Raw genomic sequence first — 17082 nt, 5'->3', positions numbered from 1 at the left:
GAAGCTTCGAATAAGCATTTTACGGCAGGTAAAATACGCGTAAAGTTGAAAAAGTAGAAAATTTGCATAATATCTTCACAAAATATGTTGTAAACCACCCAACCAAACCCAATTACCCGTCAAGAACAACCACCCCTAACCGTCTAGCAACCGTACTCATGTCCACGCCCCGCACAACCTGCGTATCATCGGGAGCGTCTTGCATGGAAGGATCCGGATTCTCGGACCCATCCAGGTACGCCATGTAGAAGTAAACTCCGGCCTCGGAGACAAACTTGGCGCGATCGAGCACAACTGTGAACAGGCGAAAGAGCTCGCAGAACCTCCCTTGTCCTGTGATGATCTGTTTTTCGGGTATTTGAGGAGTAATGCGTTTTGATGCTGGGGGTTGATCGTCGCCCATAGAGATGTTGTGTAGGGCGCCGATGGGGAATGAATTCTCTCGGTCCTCTTCTTGAGTTTGCCGGGATAGAATTTCGAGAACCTCATTTTGGGCGGGGCGAATGGCTGACAAAGAAGGGGAATCTGGGATGAAGAATTTGAGAGTAAGGGTTTTATTGGCCGGGAGGTGGGAGAACATTGACGCTGTGAATAGGCGCGCTGTGCTTTCTAAGAGGGAGGGCCCTGCTGTATCGCGAATGGAGCTGAGAAAAAGCGCATGGATAAGGTATTGAATATCGGGGGTTTTGCCCTTAGGAGTATTGGTGACTGTTACAATGTTGGCATCCCGAGAAACCTGGAATTCCGGATGAAGAGAGAAGCTGCCAACTGAAGTTTCTAGGCTAAGCTGGTCGCGAATCTGCTCTTCTGACGGTAGATCCGAGCTGGGTATCTCACCCTCGTCTATATCTAAGGCGTATCGCTCCGGAGGGGGACCGACGCCGTTAAAGATATCGACTATGAGAATCTGGCCGATGTAAATCTGGTCCGTGACGCGCTGGGTGGCCAATTCGAATCCCTCTGACGAGAGACTCTCGTCGTCCTCGGATTCACGCTGCGCATTATCAACATAACTGCGGGTGCTAGAAAACGAGCGGTTGAAGTAGAGCAAGTCCGGGCCTTCGCCCAGCTTAGCAAGCTCATCCGAGTCCTCAACATAGCCCAGTCGATAGCTATGCGATCGCAGTAGCACACAAAACCCAACGGTTGAGTAGTCGTCAGGACGAATGAATCGCGGAATCAGCGGGAGTGGATTCTCGACCCCTGACCGGTGTTGTTGCTTGCGACGGGCGATTTCAATACGGTTATGCTCAATACAGGCAAAGTCGTCGGGCGGGCAGTATGAATAAATCTCGAACAAAGGCTTGACCTCATCATCCCAGAAACTTTGCATCAGGTAACGCCGGAGATTTTTATGGTCGTCATCCAGGGGTACAAGGCTGTAGACCTGAATGGGAATTATGTGGTCGGGGTCAGGCTCGTAGTCTGGCGTGACGTACTGCTCGAGCACCACGCGGTGACCCAGATGGTCAGCATAAGTGCGCACTTGCTGCCATTCACTTTGTGACATGATGACTTGGGGCGTTTGGATTATTTGAAGAGTAAACAGATTTAAGTTTAAAAAAGACTTGTGAAGTAAATGAGGGGAGCAACGGACTTTCGTGGACTCCAAGGGGAGGATGTTTACGTAAGCGAGGGGAAGATCGACAGTTAGGGCTATTCGACTCAACTTATGCTGTATAAGTTAACACTCTTGAAGTAGTTACTGGCAAGGTGGTCTCAAGTCTGACCACTATATATAGACATTTATATACACCCCGAATATTAAATCTACTACAGGCCCAGCTTTCCTAGCTGATTGTCTCCCCACATTCCGTACTTACTCTGATCATTTGATGAACTTGTCGCAGTACCGGGAAGTGGCTTACCCGGGTTTTTCTGTGGGAACTTGAAGTTCCCCACTGCTGCATCGCCCGTCATCATAGTTTGGGCTGCAAACTTCTTCGCGTTTGGGTCGTTCACGCCTAAGCCTTCCATCTTGCCCTTAGCAGTCTTGTGCCAATCCGCCTGCACCTGTTCAACCTTGTCCAGGTGCCTGTCGATCCAGTAGGCCCATAGGGTACGTAAGCCCCAGTGCTTGACATCGCGGGGGGCCTTAGGCATTCCGAGCGCCTTGCCCGCCGGTTTGGTGTTGACATATTGGCGGGTGTATTGCGTGTCGAATTCGTCAGATATCAATTCGACGTTTTGGCTGGGCTTGGTCCATTTGTCGCTGAGCTCTCGCAGGTAGTCGAAAACAGTGGCGCTCATCATGACCTTGTCCGCTACACTCTTCGCACCGCCCGGCAGACTAGACTTTTTTCCTTCGGTGATGACCTGTTTGACTCCGTTGGGCGTTTTGTGATAGAGAACGAGCAGGTCAAGGTTGGCGCCACTTCCTAGGAAGTCGGCCGTATGTTGGACCCAGTTCTTGTTGGGACCGTTGTTCCTCGACCAAGTCATTCCACCACTGGGACCTGTACAAATATTATTAGTCTATGTCAACTCGCTATTCATGTTCCTGGAGTTCTTACCTCCAAACACATCCAGGCACCAAGCAGAATCAGGGCGCGTCCAACCCGTAGGGAACTCAAGCTTGGTGTTTGGCCCATACGTGAGTTCTGTCGTTCCCCCGCACACCCACTCAAGGAAATGACTTATTAGGTGTACTTCGAAGATGTGCTCCGAGCGGAAGTCCGAAGCCGGTAGCTTCGCGTTATTATCGACGAGGTACTTATTGTTCGCTGACTGGACGGTGTTCTCCTTTGTTGTCTTTGCCGAGCACCGTCGGTTGTCGTTGATATTCTTTGAGCTAGAGAGCATGAACTCGGGAAGATACCACTTTGGTATAATCGTTAGCATTCCCCCTTCGTTGAAACAGACAAGTAACATGAGAGCTTACTTTCGCCACACCCGACGGCCCATCGTTCTTCGCGTTACACCGGGGATACTTCAGATACGCAAATTCTGCATTATTATTCACGAAACTCAGTGTCATCACTTTGGTCTCCTGCGGGTCCGCACGTTCAAAAAGCGTGGAGTCCGAATCGTAACACTTCCCGCCATCGCCAGGCGGGTAGTAAGGACAGGAATCATCTTCGTCGCGACGGAACAGGGACGGAACCTCTTGTTTGGGGTTATCACTGTCGCTGCTATCCTCGCCAAACATTGAGCACAGCACGCAGAAGTTCTTCCCACCACCTTCCCCAGGACAATTAAGGAAGCGATCGGGGACAGTCACCAACGGCCCAAGGGTAAGTGTGTCGCGCTTGGCAACCGCGTGATACTCCGGCATACGCATGAATCCGCCACTGCGCGGGTTGAATTCTTCCGTAGAGGAATTGAAAGCCTCATAGCCTATCCAAGCTCGCTTATCTTTGTCACCCTTGCCCACACAAGTCGAAGGCGTGATTTGCTTCCTCGGCACCTCCGCGAGTGTGACACGGAGGTCATCACCCCAACCGAACTCATCAGGGGCGTCCAGCTGGGCATACATTGCCGAGCCAGCATCAATGCCATAGCTGAAGGGGCAGCTGTTGTCGCCGTTGAGTGAGTAGTGGGCTTCTGCATGTCCGATCACATAGCCGTCCAGGACAAGATCAACGGCGCACCGGGGTACCTTCCATCGATCATCGAAGTCGATTCCAAAGCTGACAGTGGGCTTGAGATGTAAGGCGATTTCGCCGTTGGCAGTGACAGAGGCATCAAACGAGGGCTTGCCGATGGTTTTGGCTTCGCGGTCAGGCTCGTCGAGGGCTTGGTCTGGGTGTTCGTCGCTTTGAGGGTACGTCTGTTGGATTTCCCACGATGCGAGGGTAACGTCTGCCTCGAGGTGGCCCGCTAAGACAAGGGAGGCATCTGCGGAGGCATAGACGGCGAGGTTAGGGCCGATTGTGACGACTCCGGGCACGCGGAAAGTGGCGCCGGGGAAGTCGTCGAGACCGAGTAGCTTGATATCACCGGTAGAGTAGGTTAGGGAGGCGACGGCATCAAGTTCAAACTTGGCGCTGACCTCTCCGGCGTTTCGGAAGTAGAGATAGGATCTGCTGAGATCCATTCCCTGCGTAAGGGTGGTGATGATGGTGATACCGAAGGAGGTCTCAACGTCAATCTCAGCTGTAATGGTGGATCGAATGTTCGCCTGGGCCTGGGCCGGACCAACAGGACACGGTCCAAACTGCTGATCTATCAGGATGAGCTCGACCTTCTCATTAACTTTATGGTTAAGCTCCTTTGTGGCCTCGGCCTCGCCAACAGTGATCAGTTGACTGAGCCAGTTAAGAATATCCTCGCCGAACCAACGTTTGTGGATCTCGTGGCGTTCCATACCATTATTGTGATACGCATCGCGCCATTCCTCTTCGAGCCAGCGCTTGCGGTTTTTGTGGAAGCCAGATTCATCTCGCTTTGCGCGTTTGCTCTTTCGCTCGGCATCACTACCACCGGGTCTGTCAACAACAGAGTCCCAGTATCCAGGCTGGTTACTATAGTCAATGCGCATCATGGCGTCACCGTAGTCACGAGGGACGCGCTTGAAGTCATAGTCAAATGTCAGGTCGTAGACAGATCTCCTAGCAAGGTCACGCTTGTTCAGATGTCCGGGGAGGGTCTGGTTCTGGGACTCCTTGAACTCCTTCGCGACGGCGTAACGACCAGGGCCACAGCCATTAGGCATTTGCAGAATAGTGCCAGGAGCGCCCTGTCCACGGTGAATGTGGTCACACTTGCTGTCCTCGCTAGACTCGGTACAAACCATGCGGATGGTATGCTCCTCTTCGCTATCGGTGTCGGGGCAATCCATCAACTCCCAGGGCGAGCCATCACGCTTGTCCAAGCTGACTTGGACCTCCTCAGGAGCAGTAATAACCACGAATCCGAAAGCAGCATCCTAAATTCGTCAGCCTTTTCGGTTCCATTAGGGTACAGTAGGTAGGATACATACATCAGGCTCCTCTTCGGAATCACCCTTAGCGTTACCAGTGCCCCAGGTGTCATCCACCGAGAGGTTGAAATCCGGGTCATCAGCATTTTCCGGAGGGTTCTCAAAGAGATACTCCAACGGAACTGGCAGGAACAACGATTCACCACTTGCAGGCGTGCAGCAGAAGGCTCGTTGGCGGGAACTAGTCTGTGTCAGCTAGCACTGATTAGAGTTATGACTCGATATAACTCACGTAGGCATACAGTCCTCTCCTTCGCCATACGGACTTAGGGTAAGCTCAACCTCGTGCCCGGTGTTGCAGTGGTTGTCGTCGCAGCTATCCGCGAATCGTCCACCTCTTCCCTGTCATAGTATCAGCTAAAGTTATACTGGTAGGTATAAAACAAGACATACAGCCCAGTAGCAGTCTTTCCAGTTCTGGATTTCTTCCTTGGAGCAGCAGTATTGCCGTTCGTTTTCCATGTCGACGTCGCGTAGGTAATCAGCCAGGGCTTGGCCAACCAAGCCGGTGAAATCCAACACATCGGAGACAGCCTCCAAGAATGTTCCGGCAAACGTCAAGGGCTCTTGGTCGTCCGAGCACGTGTCCTTCCAGCCGCAGTTAATCCCGCCACCAGCAGCAACCTCTGGGATGGGGCAACAGTAAAATTGACGTCCTGAGATGGTTAATCAACTTGAACTTGGGAATGAAAGAGAGGGAATAGTACCATCTGAGCAGTGGCCGTTGCCTCCATCAACGGCCGAAGCCAAGGCCACTTCACCACCATGACACTGCCCGTTACAAAGACTTCCAGACTCACCACCACGCCAGTGGCAGGTTTGCGGGTCAGGAGCAGCAGCGATAGGACAGCAGATGCGGGAGTCACCTTTATCCCCACCATCAGGGCATTTAAAAGTGTCCATTTCAACGGTGCCCGGACCACAGGGCTTACCACACTCCGTAGTTCTACAGTCACCGGGATGCTGGCTCTCCCAGTAGCTGGTGTCATCCTTCATACTGTCCGTCATGATAACGTCCTCAGGGTACAGAACACCACGAAGGGCATCGAGATTCCGGGTATCCTGGTCGATGGCCCAGATAAGGAGACCACCTAGGCCCTTCTCGTTAAACAACTTGATCTTCTGCTGGAATGTCTGCTGGTCGTCGTATGAGATCCACTGGTTCTCATCCCAGACGAGATACTTGATTGCATTCTCCTTGTCGTAGACCGGCTTGATGTCGTCCTCTGCAATGATTCCGACGATCTCATTGTAGGAAAGAATGCCCTCGGTGTCAGTGCAGGCTCCCTTCTTGCCGCCGTGCTTGAAGGCACAGCCGGGCTTGTTGCATTTCTTATCCTTGAGCTCAAAGGTTCGGGCGTAGAAGGCCAGGCCCATGTTGACTTTCTTAGCCGGGACGTCGTTTCTCCAGAGAAGATCTAGGGCTTGGTTTATCTCGGTCATGTTGGTGTGCCCGAGGACGTGGCTACCGATTGGGTTGCTAGAATCCCAGACACCATGGAGATCGTAGCTCATCAGGTTCATATAAGTTGCGGCTTTGACCATTTCGTGGATGTCAAACCAGCGGAGGTACCAATAAGAAGTTGGGGCAGTAAAGGAGAGCTCGTACTCAAGGTCCTGGTCATCGAAGGCCTTCCGGATGTCCTGCAAGAGCTTCACGTAGTTCTTGCCATCGTCCGTTGAGTCCCAGTCTTTGGGCTGTCTATCAGGAGCACCGGGATACTCCCAGTCGATATCTACGGCGTCGAAGCCATAGTGACGCATGAAGGAGAGAAGCTTGTCGATGAACTTGGACCGGTTTTCTTCCGTGGAGCTGAGCTCGGCGAAGACTTTTTGCGTCTCTGTTTTATTGTCGTTGAAGGTCCAGCCACCGAGCGAGACACCAAGAACAACATGTGGGTTGCGCTCCTTGAGAGCAGTGAAGTCTTTCAGGGTTTTCTCCTCGACTTCGGGCATGGGACCAATGTCGTAGCTATCAGGGTCGATATAGGCGAAGGCATCTTTTGAAAATCAGTAATCCAGGCCAGATGATGATGAGAAGGGAGACGTACAGTTAACATGAGTTAAGCTCTCAACGGGAATCTGTTTGATTTTCATGCCCTGGCAGTCCGAATCATACTTGAATGCCTCGTAGTATCCGATGATGCGCTCCTGGACATTGCCGGAAGAGGCACCAGAGTCAGGCTGTTCACATTTGTCCTTGCTTTGGCATCCGTCACCGCAGAACTCTGCGGTGGTACCACAGAAACCAAATTCACTGCAGCAGACATTGAGAGGACAGGCTTTGCCAGGCTCTTTTGCATCTTTGCCGCACTCTGCATGTGCATCGCAATTACTCCAGCAGGCATCGTTGGGAGACTCGCCGGTGGTACCGCAGTAGGTTTTACCGAAGCCACAGACACCGTTTTTACCGCAGCAGGCTCCATTCGAGCATGGCTTATCTTTGCTGCAGCTGTACTTGTCATCCCCGAGAAGTTTTAGTGAGCTTAACTCGCTACCCAGGTCTCCGGCAAGATCGGCTATAGCAATTGAAAGAAAAAATAAAAGAAAGAACAGGCTCAGCAACCCTCGAGCCATGGTGAGGGAGAAAGCAAAAAAAAAAAATGATTGAATCACAAATGAACGAAATAACGAATGAATGAATGAAGGAATGAAGGAATGAACGGGTTGAACCACCGTGAGGGCCGTCCGTGGAGGACTAAATACTATAAAACCCGCGAGAAGCATCTCAAGCTAGGGACAGCCGATCTCCCAAAATTACTTCGGACAACCACAACTCCTTTTTCGGCGGGGGTAGACAGTGGGAAGAGTCTTGACGAAGTATAGACAGTCAGCCAATCAAACCCTAACTGTGCCTGATCGCCGATCACCCGGGGGCCAAAAACATAAACCACGCACGAGGCTACGACTTTAGTTTCTTTTAGCTTGTATTCCCTCCAATCCCAGCTTGTGCCAAGAACGAGGAGAATTCAGCCGCGCATAGTCTCTGCCGAATTTCTGCATAATTTAGGCGTGCCAGGAGGGGGCCAAATGTACGTAAAGGGACTAGATGTGCGAGGAAACACAAGGGCCAAACGCACCTCGACAGATTCAGCGGCTCAGACTCAAGGTAGACACGAGATGTGGAGCGCGAAGTGGAAAAAGACCCTAAGAAACGCTACATTTTGCCCGAAGGGGAGGTTCTCCGGCGCATCGCAATTTAAAGCCGCAGCAGAGCGATGGGGTCAATGCTTATGTATCAATTGGCACTATCGATAACATATAACCTTGGAATGCTTTGTACATGAAAGAACATCCGCCTCGGCCAGTCCCCCAACTAGTCCGCCCATATGCTTCCGACCATGTCTTTCGTTAATTCGCTTGCGCGGTACACTCTTTTTCTCTCTCTTTTCACACTCATTACCTGTTTTCAACCCGTTCCTGACAATTCTGTCGGTGACTACAATGATCAGTGTGCAGACGCACTCACTACCAATTTAACTTCCTGCGTCTCGGCTGTGCGCAGTCTCAGTTCCAATAATTTTTACTCGCAGCATGGTCTTGACAAGATTTGCACGAACGACTGTCGCGACGAGCTGCTGGAGTACAGAAAATTTGTGGCTGCCGGATGCTCCGGCGCCACTTACAGCAACGAATGGGGCACAGTGTATCCCATCTCTGAGGTCGCCGACACTCTTCTTTTCAACTTCCAGCAGACCTGCTTGAAGGACCAAGGCAATTACTGCAATATCGTTCTGGGTAACCTCACCAAGAACGGTGGAGATGACTGCAACAAGTGCCTTTTGCTGAAGCTTCGCAACGAGGCCCGGTATCCTTACGGCAGCGGACCTGATGTGTATTCGAGCGCGTACCCCAGTTATACCTCTTCTTGCGGATTCAAAGGGTACCCAGTGACTGCCAAGCCGACGGTGTCTCCCAGTTCGACTGTGTCCCTTCCTCATCTGTATGTTAGCTTATCGACGAACCGCTTAAACAAATACTAATGCTCCGTAGATCCAGCACACTCACTTCATCCGTAGCAGCTACCCCAACGGCCAGTACTTGCAGCGGCAAGAAGTACACCATCAAGGAGGGAGACACCTGCGAGTCGGTCTCCAAGTCGCAGAGCGTCGCCACCTACCAACTCCTCATGGACAACCAACTTCAAGCCTACTGCGCCAACTTCCCCTAAGTCTGGTGACCTCTGCATCAAGAACCATTGCACTACTTACACAGTCCAAAAGGGAGACACCTGTAAGAGTGTCGCGAAGGAACACAATATCACGAGAGTCCAGTTGCGCTCCTACAACCCATGGATCGACGGCGGTTGCTACAACTTCAACCGCACCATCGGCACAGAAATCTGCATGGATGAGCCTGGGGAGAAATACCACGCTCCATCCTCCGTTATTTCTGCCACTGGCTCACCCACGGCTTCGTCGGCCGTCTCTGTCCCGACCAACCTCGCCCAAAACAGCACCAAGAACTGTGGCGAGTATTACACGCCCAAGAGCAATGAGACCTGTGACACAATCGTCCAGAATTTCCCCATAAGCCGTGCCAATTTCCTCATCTTGAACCCGGGCCTGAACCAGAAGTAAGTTTGAAGTCTTCCACTCCCCATCTTGGAACCATAACTGACATGCCTAGCTGCACAAACTTCATAGCTGGCCTCAGCTACTGCGTCAAGCCCGTCAAGGACATGGACAATTACCCCGGTGCCCCAGGCTACATGCCTTCTGTCTCCAAGATCCCCTGGGGTGATCTCCCTGACGCAACCTACACGCCTGTAAATAACCCTGACCCGCTCCCCATCGCCCCAGGCACATTGAAGGATTGCGGAAGCCTCATCGATGGCCGCGATCTTCAATACAACTACACGGGCGTCAGCAACTGCCAAGCAGCCGGTACCTTCTGGGAAATCTCGCAAGCAGACTTGCTCAGGTGGAATCCGTCGCTGAAGAACCAGAAATCGAATTCTACCAGTTGCGATTTCAGCAAGAAGTACAGGTATTGTATGGACGGACCTGGGGCGAGTGCATCGTCTTCGGGGCTGTGCCTGGTACGCCGGCGCCTTCGACGCCGCTTACAACTTCGACCTCTTCGTCGACATCTAGCCCAACCCCCACGAGCACATCGACCCCTCGGACATCAACCACTGATAAAGACACAAGCACTAGTAGCAAGTCTACCAGTACGACCGCAACTCCCACATCGACAAACGGAGCCGTCCCGTCCCCCACCCAGTCGAATAGCATTGCGGACAACTGCAGTGACTATGCCAAGGCCAAGGATGGCGATAACTGCATTGACTTCGCTAAGGATCACGACATTACTCCCAAGCAGTTGTACCAGTGGAACACAGTTTTGGGTGATGGTGGCAAGGAGTGTGGGACTATGTTCCAGAAAGATATATACTACTGTGTTGGTGTGAGTGAATAGGTGGATCGATGGATGTGGTAGTTAGGCACTATTAGTGGCAGTCAGTAGTGGTAGCTGTAACTCGAAGTTCTCTTTACATGGCATCAACAGAAAGAAATAGCGCCGCCGAATAGTGCCGCCGAATAATACCACTCTCCTAGAATGGCATGTGTAGGAAATTAAAATTATGCATGTCATTGGCTACTCCATGGATCCCCAGCAGAAGACTTGGTTTGTGATTATTTTCGTTAAGAGTTCTATACGACGTCCAGAGTATACTTGAATATGCGGATCCGGAAAACACTATCCGTGATCATCTTTTTCCTAGTATAATGTTGCAGATAGTCATTAACAAACCCGGTAAGGGGACCGGTAGTACCGCGGAAAAAAGCCCCTGAACGAGCCTTTAGTCTCGAGTATCCAGTTGGACTACTTAGCAGGGGGATCAGCATCAACACGGTCCACTACCCGTGCAATCGATGGGGGCCGTTTCAGCAGACCAAAATCTGTCACTTCACCCGACCTCCGCAATTGTGGCCAACTCTGCAAAGCATGCAACCTCGCTAAGAGCCTTACGCAGTAGAAAAGAAAAGAAAAAAGGGGCGGTGGGGTGTTGAAGGGAGGGGAGCTTACGGCAGCTGATAGTAGTACCTAGGTAAGTCCGAAAACCCCCAATTTGGCACCAGAGCCCATCGCTCTGATTCTGTATAGTATAATTGATGATACATATTTACAACAGCAGAGGCCCAATTTCCTCTACTGTCAGAAATCCAGAGGTAGGTAACCAATAACCTCGTATTTTATAGTTAATCACTGACTCCTGTTTACATATGTAGGCTAAGCGTACCGTTTCAGGTGTACCCGTCTGTTTCAATACGGATGACTTGAAGTCATCGGGGGAAACATGGCGACAACATTGAAGTTGGCAAAGATGCACCCACTAAGTCAGCCTCACTTGAGCTATTCCATTTTCGGCAGCTACTCGTGTCCAGCACGAGCCTGCCGACAGCAAAAGGTATGGCACGTCACGAGGAGCAACATTGGATTGCAAAGGAACTGACTCAGGTCCTTTCGTGCAACATTGTTTCAGTTCTCCCTATTGCTGGTCTAGACTAGTGCAGATCGCTATGGCAAACCTCCTGCGGCACTATTTTGAGGGCCAGGAACGTACCCTTTCCCCACCCTTGTGGCGATGAGTGCAAGATAGAGGAGAAGGGAGGGAAAGTAGAAAAAGAGGTCGTAAGAGCGAGGTCAGGTCTTTTATGTCGGGCGATGTGAAGGAGAGGTTACAGGACAGTGTATTGGGATGCTGAACCTAGAAAGGCAAAACTAACCACATCGCGTAATTCACAGGTCCGCCGTTCACATTGTAGAAGGGTTGAATGAATCACACGTTCCAATCGTGGAATCTGCTAGTTGAATGGCATCGAAAACAAACAAAAGAGCCTCCCAGTAAAACCAACCATAATCCCAACCAAAGTATCAATCCACCCTCCTACCAACCGTAACCCCAAAGTTAACCAGCGCCGTCGCAGACTCACAATGAGCCTCAAACTCCCGAACCAACCCCTCAACAATCCCATGTGCCTGCGTGGTATCCTCAGCTTGCCCGATAGCAACCATAGAAGGCGGCACCAGCGCACGCATCACACCAGCAACCCATTTCTTCGCAATAGGTTGCATATCCTCCTTCCCGGCAGTGGTGTACGTCTCACGGACGACGTCGGCAAACCCGTTCGCAGAGATCTCGTCGTACACGCGCTGCGGAGCGAACGGCCACAGGCCTAGTTTCAGCATGGCCTCGATCACGCATTCCCGCAGCCGGGTTATTGCTGGTAGTTCTGGTGTTGCGTTTGTGCAGAAAGCCGTGTGGTCGACTTCTTCCCATTGGATCCAGCCGTTTGGTTCTGTGGTTGTTAGTTGGGTTCGAGCTTAACGGTATTTATTGTTTTGATGGGAATAAGAGAAGAGAAGGGGAGACGAGGGAAGACATACTTAGTAAAGCGCGCGCATTGGTGAGAACACGTGTGTAATCTGCTTGTTTCAGGCCTGCTGTTAGGAGTCGGATGTGCACGAGGTCGTATCGGCCACGGTGCTCTGCTGGGAATGGGTGCAGTGCGTCGTGGACACTTAGTGGGATTGGCTTTTGGCCAGGTCGTTGGATTTGGTGGCCTCGTGGGAATAGGTCTGAGGAGATGTCGAAGCCGTGGAGGTAGACTGACTTATTGGGGAGGACTTCGGCGACATCTTCGAGCCAGACGCTGTGGTGGGTTTGCTTATGTTTTCCACCAAATTGAAAAATAAAAGTGTTAGGGAAAACAACATACCCTGTGCCAGTGCCTATATCAGCTACTGCTGTGAGATCACTTGGAATAGACGGGTGAATGAGATTGGAGAGATCGACGAGAAAGCGATGTTGGTTATTGAGACTATCGAAATATCAGCCAATACCGAACTGTCGGGTCGGAACCCCTGCAGGTGACAGGGAAGATCGAAGATCAAAGATCTAGAGATCTTCAATATCTCAGGAAATACCAGGGATATTTGGGGTATTTTCCAACATTGATTTGAGCATTTAAATAGGAAATGAATTGAAAGATGTGACATAGTCCAACAGAGTAAACACATACCGTTTAGTCTCCGCCTCATCTCGATCTAGCAGGTAGACTTGATGAGAGATACTCCCCATATTGGCCAAGACCTTAAGAAGTCTGGACAAACTGGAGAGCAGTTTCTGAAACGGGAGAAGATTCATTTTGGAAGAGAATTAGAAACAGAAATGTGTTTGATCAGTGTTAATCAAAGGTGACCGGCGTCTTCTTCTTATATCTTGATGATGAAATATCCAAACCTCGATCTCCATCCATGGACGCCAGCAAACAAAGAAAGCCCATCCAGCGATCCCCATGCCAAGCATAACCATAAAGTATATCAAATTCCCCCGGGCCACGATCGAAACGCAAAATTGACCTGTCCAATACTCTTCTTAGAACACAGCATGGAAGGTTCCCGGGGCTCTGCGTAGCGCCCTCTCAAACAAAGACAGCATCATGCATGGAAGCCCCCATTCGGCTTAGGACCGAGTTTCTTCCAGGCTAGCGACATCCTGGCCGCCGCATCAAACTCAGGAATATCCAATGTCCAGACAGCATTAAGCTTCCTGTGGAGGAGGGGCTGTATCTATACGAGACACCTGTGGATAGTCAAACTAAGAATCGAGAAATGCCCAAGTCTCCGACGTCGCACATCAGAAGCGGGAATGTACCCCATACAACAGCTCAAAGGCCTAACTGCTTAACTTAATGGCCTTGGGGACACAATAAGGGGTGGAGTAGGGGGAAACGGTGAGTTGATCCCGAGGTCCATCTCGAGGCGTTATCTTGGCCCTTTATGGAGTCAAAGATTAATTGAGAGCTGGTGTGGAATGTGTGGGCTATGGTCTGGAGAACACCAGATGTAATGAACGTGTAAGGAAAGTCACAGCCCCGGAAAAGATACACATCAAATGCATTTTAAAGTTATTTTACAAAGACCCAAAAGAGACACAACTCAAGACTTGTCCACCAAATTAGCAAACACATACCGGAAAATCTCCCGGCTCTTATACAAATTCTCCACCCGCATACGCTCGTTGTCCAAGTGGGCGTTGTCACTCGCCTGCCCACAAGGCAAGTTAGCTGCCGGGGCCGAAAACTCCTTTTCCAGGAACCGGATGGTCGGGATGGACCCTCCCTCACGGATGAACATTGGTTTCACTTTGGCTGCGCCAGATGCAACATCTGGTCCATTTCTCGGTGAGGTTGTGGCAACCGGATCAGACTTGGCCCGGATTGGCAATGCGACTGACTCCTCAGTCGACGTCGGTGTTGGTGTGGCTTGTGTGAGGGTGGAGGACGTTGGCACAGTAGCGGCTGCTTGCGTGGACCGTTTGCGCGCGGCTTCCTTGCCCGCTGATGAGGTCGTTATCGATGTGATTACCCGCTCAACGTGCGACGCCAGACTGTCAGAGGAGTCTTCGCGACGGAGTTCGGGGATTGGGCCCGCGCTGGGTTTGGGCTTGGTCGCTGGGCGAGTGTTTGTGGGTTGTGGGACGGGCGGGTATTGGTGTTTGGGGGCCTCTTGGGCCGGGGACCATGCTGCCGTGATCGCCTCTGACAGCGTGGCGAAGATTTCGTTATCTGGGTCTCCCAGCCAGGCGTCGGATTTTCCGGTGATTTCGACTGTGAGGTCGTTTTGTGAGTCGAGCAGCGCGAACTGCTCTTGCGCATAGGCGGTGAGGTCGGCTGCGACTTCGTCGGCGTGCTGATCCGGTACGATACGGATCGATAGGGTTGCTTTGGCTCGGCGCGCAATGGTCGTTGCGCTCTTGCTTGAAGGGACTTCCACCGAGTGAACGGTCAAGGCGGGTTCACGCCAGCGATGCATCAACGACTTAATCAGCGCCTGGCTGTCGGGGATCTCCGGGTGCTGCACAAGCAATACATCGGCGATAGCCTCGAACCGCTTCTGCTCGGCATCCGTGAGAGGCCTGACAGCATCATGGAAGCCAGGCAGATTGATTTTACCTTTGCGTCCCACGATTGTAGACAGAAGCATGGCAATATCCTTGACTGGTTCATCCAGCAATGTACTTCCGTCGATACCACTGTGAAGATCAGGATGGTCGCTTGTAACGACCAAGTTGGCGTGCACGACACCGCGTAACCCGTAGGTTAAGCACGGGTTGTAGTCGTCAAGCCAGTAACTGTTGGCTAGCAGAACCCAGTCCACGGATCCGATCTGAGCCTTGTGCTCGCGGACTGTTTCATGGAAACCCTGGGACCCGGACTCTTCCTCGCCCTCAATGAGGAATATGACGTTGCACCGCAAGGTCTTTGTCCGGGCGAGATCGGCTGCGGCATACAGTGATGCCAAAATGGGCCCCTTGTTATCAGAGACACCACGGCCGTACAGAAATCCGTTAATGGAAGTGAGCTGATAAGGATCAGTCCTCCACTTAGCTCGGTTCGTTTCTGCGCCCACAACGTCATAGTGGCCATAAAAGAGGATTGTCTTGTCCACCTTTTCAGGTGAAGTAGCGTTAAATCTAGCAAAAACAATGGGATTGGTGTCCTGGCCAGTAGTCAGGAGTTTCGTCTTGGCACCGAGGTAGTTGCAGTGTCGCCGAAGGAAAGCAGCACCCTGGTTGCATTCGCCAGCGAATTTAGGACTTGCTGAGATAGTCTTGAAAGAGACAAACTTCGCAAGGCTGTTGACCATTTCGTCTGGGTATATTTTAGCAAATGTCCGAACGAATAGCTTATATGAGACGTACCGTTGCTGATCGGAGGCAGCTCTTCCTGGGTCATAAAGAATTCAGTCAAATCCCAAATTCCTACTGAATTGTCATTTCCTCCGGTAGCATAGATATGGCGATCCTTGAACCGTCCGGCGGCCGAGGCAAGCATGGTGCCCTCATGAGCAACCCAGCCACCAACCTCTTCGAATCGGGAGTTGAATTTCTACCGGTGGTTAGCGGGAGTCAATTCGAAGGCGCCGGAAGTCTAGATCGGTACATACCTTGACCGTTCCACTAGAGTCCCCACAAATAGCGACACCTTGGATAACGTGCACAGCCCACAAATCCCCAGTATGTCTAGTGATCCGTTTAACAAGCTGGTGAGAGTCCAGATTCCAAATGTTAAGGGCACCGCCAGCCAAACCACAGTAGAGCAGTGATCCCTCAACGGCTACACTCAACACAGCATCTCCGTTCTGCAGCTTGGCAATTTGGGATGGGACCGCACCAGGATCCTTACCCAGGCGCCACAACTTCACCACACCGTCGCCCGCCCCAGTCAAAAGAACCTCCTCGGCAGGGGCGGTCTCGACCAGACCCTTGACCAGAAGCATGCAGTAGACGTAGCCATGGTGCGCGAAGAGCTTATGGTGATCCCGCTTGAAGCTCAACACACGACCACCGTCAGAGAGAGCACCATCCGATGATCCAGGAGCGCGAGTACCGTCCGGCCCTCGGGAATCAAAGAAGCGATGTGTGCGCTTGGATGGATGGACGGATGGTGCTTGGTTCAATGTTGACCCTTCCTCAGAGAGATCGCACCACTGTCCGAGTTAGAATGTCGTTAAATAGGGGCGCAGACAAGGGTCAGGTACCTGTATACTTGTATTCTGCGCACCACAGTAAATAGTTTGGTTATCCGATGAATAGACTACTGTAAATATATCGCCCACATCGTGGTGTGAATAAATGGAGTAGAGACGTTCAAATGTTCGCGTGGACCACACCTATCCGCGTCATTAATCCCGGTTCGTGAGATTCTTCATTTGAATGACTCACATTGACCACGGAGTCACCCCCGCTTGAAAATAGTAAATTTCCATCTTCAGAGAGATAGAGGCCTAGCACACTCTCTTTGTGTGCGTGGACAGATACCACCAGATCATAGGTTTCAAGGGACCACGCCTGGTGAAACGGTCAACCTCGAGCCTCAGAAGAACATTGCTGTAGACATTTTGAAAGTTGAAAGCATTCAAATTAACTTACAACAATATCTCCTCCTTGTAAACCAGCGAAAACACAGTGTTCATCAACGGCTAGAGCGAGAACGGAGCGACTGGCGAGCACACGGTGGCCGATGCCGCAGTCACTATTTGGGAGGGCAGCATCGACTTGATGAGAATCAGACTCCCAGATTTTCTGGTCCTCCTCGGAGGCGCTCTCAGATTCGACTAGATCCATGATTAGTCCGATATACTCGGTT

At 51.4% G+C, this 17082-nt stretch overlaps 5 protein-coding genes across 5 annotated transcripts; 1 reads left to right on the top strand and 4 right to left on the bottom strand.

Moving 5' to 3' along the window:
* Positions 1 to 112: 112 nt before the first annotated feature.
* Positions 113 to 1510, bottom strand: N7519_003233 (uncharacterized protein; the record flags this gene model as incomplete). Its single annotated transcript, XM_057290011.1, has 1 exon — positions 113 to 1510. One exon carries the CDS (start codon positions 1508 to 1510, stop codon positions 113 to 115), a length of 1398 nt encoding a protein of 465 aa, XP_057151213.1.
* A 263-nt stretch (positions 1511 to 1773) lies between these two features.
* Positions 1774 to 7498, bottom strand: N7519_003232 (uncharacterized protein; the record flags this gene model as incomplete). The annotated part of the gene is made up of 8 exons (XM_057290010.1): positions 1774 to 2456; positions 2514 to 2820; positions 2882 to 4867; positions 4922 to 5102; positions 5154 to 5263; positions 5315 to 5547; positions 5629 to 6921; positions 6973 to 7498. 8 exons carry the CDS (start codon positions 7496 to 7498, stop codon positions 1774 to 1776), a joined length of 5319 nt encoding a protein of 1772 aa, XP_057151212.1.
* Positions 7499 to 8250: 752 nt separating this feature from the next.
* Positions 8251 to 10342, top strand: N7519_003231 (LysM peptidoglycan-binding domain-containing protein; the record flags this gene model as incomplete). Its single annotated transcript, XM_057290009.1, has 5 exons — positions 8251 to 8864; positions 8915 to 8977; positions 9027 to 9497; positions 9551 to 9807; positions 9870 to 10342. The coding sequence occupies 5 exons, from the start codon at positions 8251 to 8253 to the stop codon at positions 10340 to 10342; spliced, it is 1878 nt and encodes a 625-aa protein (XP_057151211.1).
* Positions 10343 to 11803: 1461 nt separating this feature from the next.
* Positions 11804 to 13010, bottom strand: N7519_003230 (putative LaeA-like methyltransferase; the record flags this gene model as incomplete). Its single annotated transcript, XM_057290008.1, has 4 exons — positions 11804 to 12228; positions 12317 to 12582; positions 12649 to 12750; positions 12952 to 13010. The coding sequence occupies 4 exons, from the start codon at positions 13008 to 13010 to the stop codon at positions 11804 to 11806; spliced, it is 852 nt and encodes a 283-aa protein (XP_057151210.1).
* Positions 13011 to 13870: 860 nt separating this feature from the next.
* Positions 13871 to 17060, bottom strand: N7519_003229 (glutamine amidotransferase subunit DUG2; the record flags this gene model as incomplete). Its single annotated transcript, XM_057290007.1, has 5 exons — positions 13871 to 15585; positions 15636 to 15822; positions 15881 to 16423; positions 16659 to 16784; positions 16866 to 17060. The coding sequence occupies 5 exons, from the start codon at positions 17058 to 17060 to the stop codon at positions 13871 to 13873; spliced, it is 2766 nt and encodes a 921-aa protein (XP_057151209.1).
* Positions 17061 to 17082: the final 22 nt, after the last annotated feature.

The sequence above is a fragment of the Penicillium mononematosum genome (genome assembly GCF_028829835.1).
Source record: "Penicillium mononematosum strain IBT 11891 chromosome Unknown utg000002l:1.0-8112719.0:1.0-8118358.0, whole genome shotgun sequence".
In the NCBI taxonomy this organism is placed as follows: domain Eukaryota; kingdom Fungi; phylum Ascomycota; class Eurotiomycetes; order Eurotiales; family Aspergillaceae; genus Penicillium; species Penicillium mononematosum.
The sequence above is the reverse complement of the archived record's forward strand: the minus strand, read 5'-3'. Positions and strand labels throughout refer to the sequence as shown.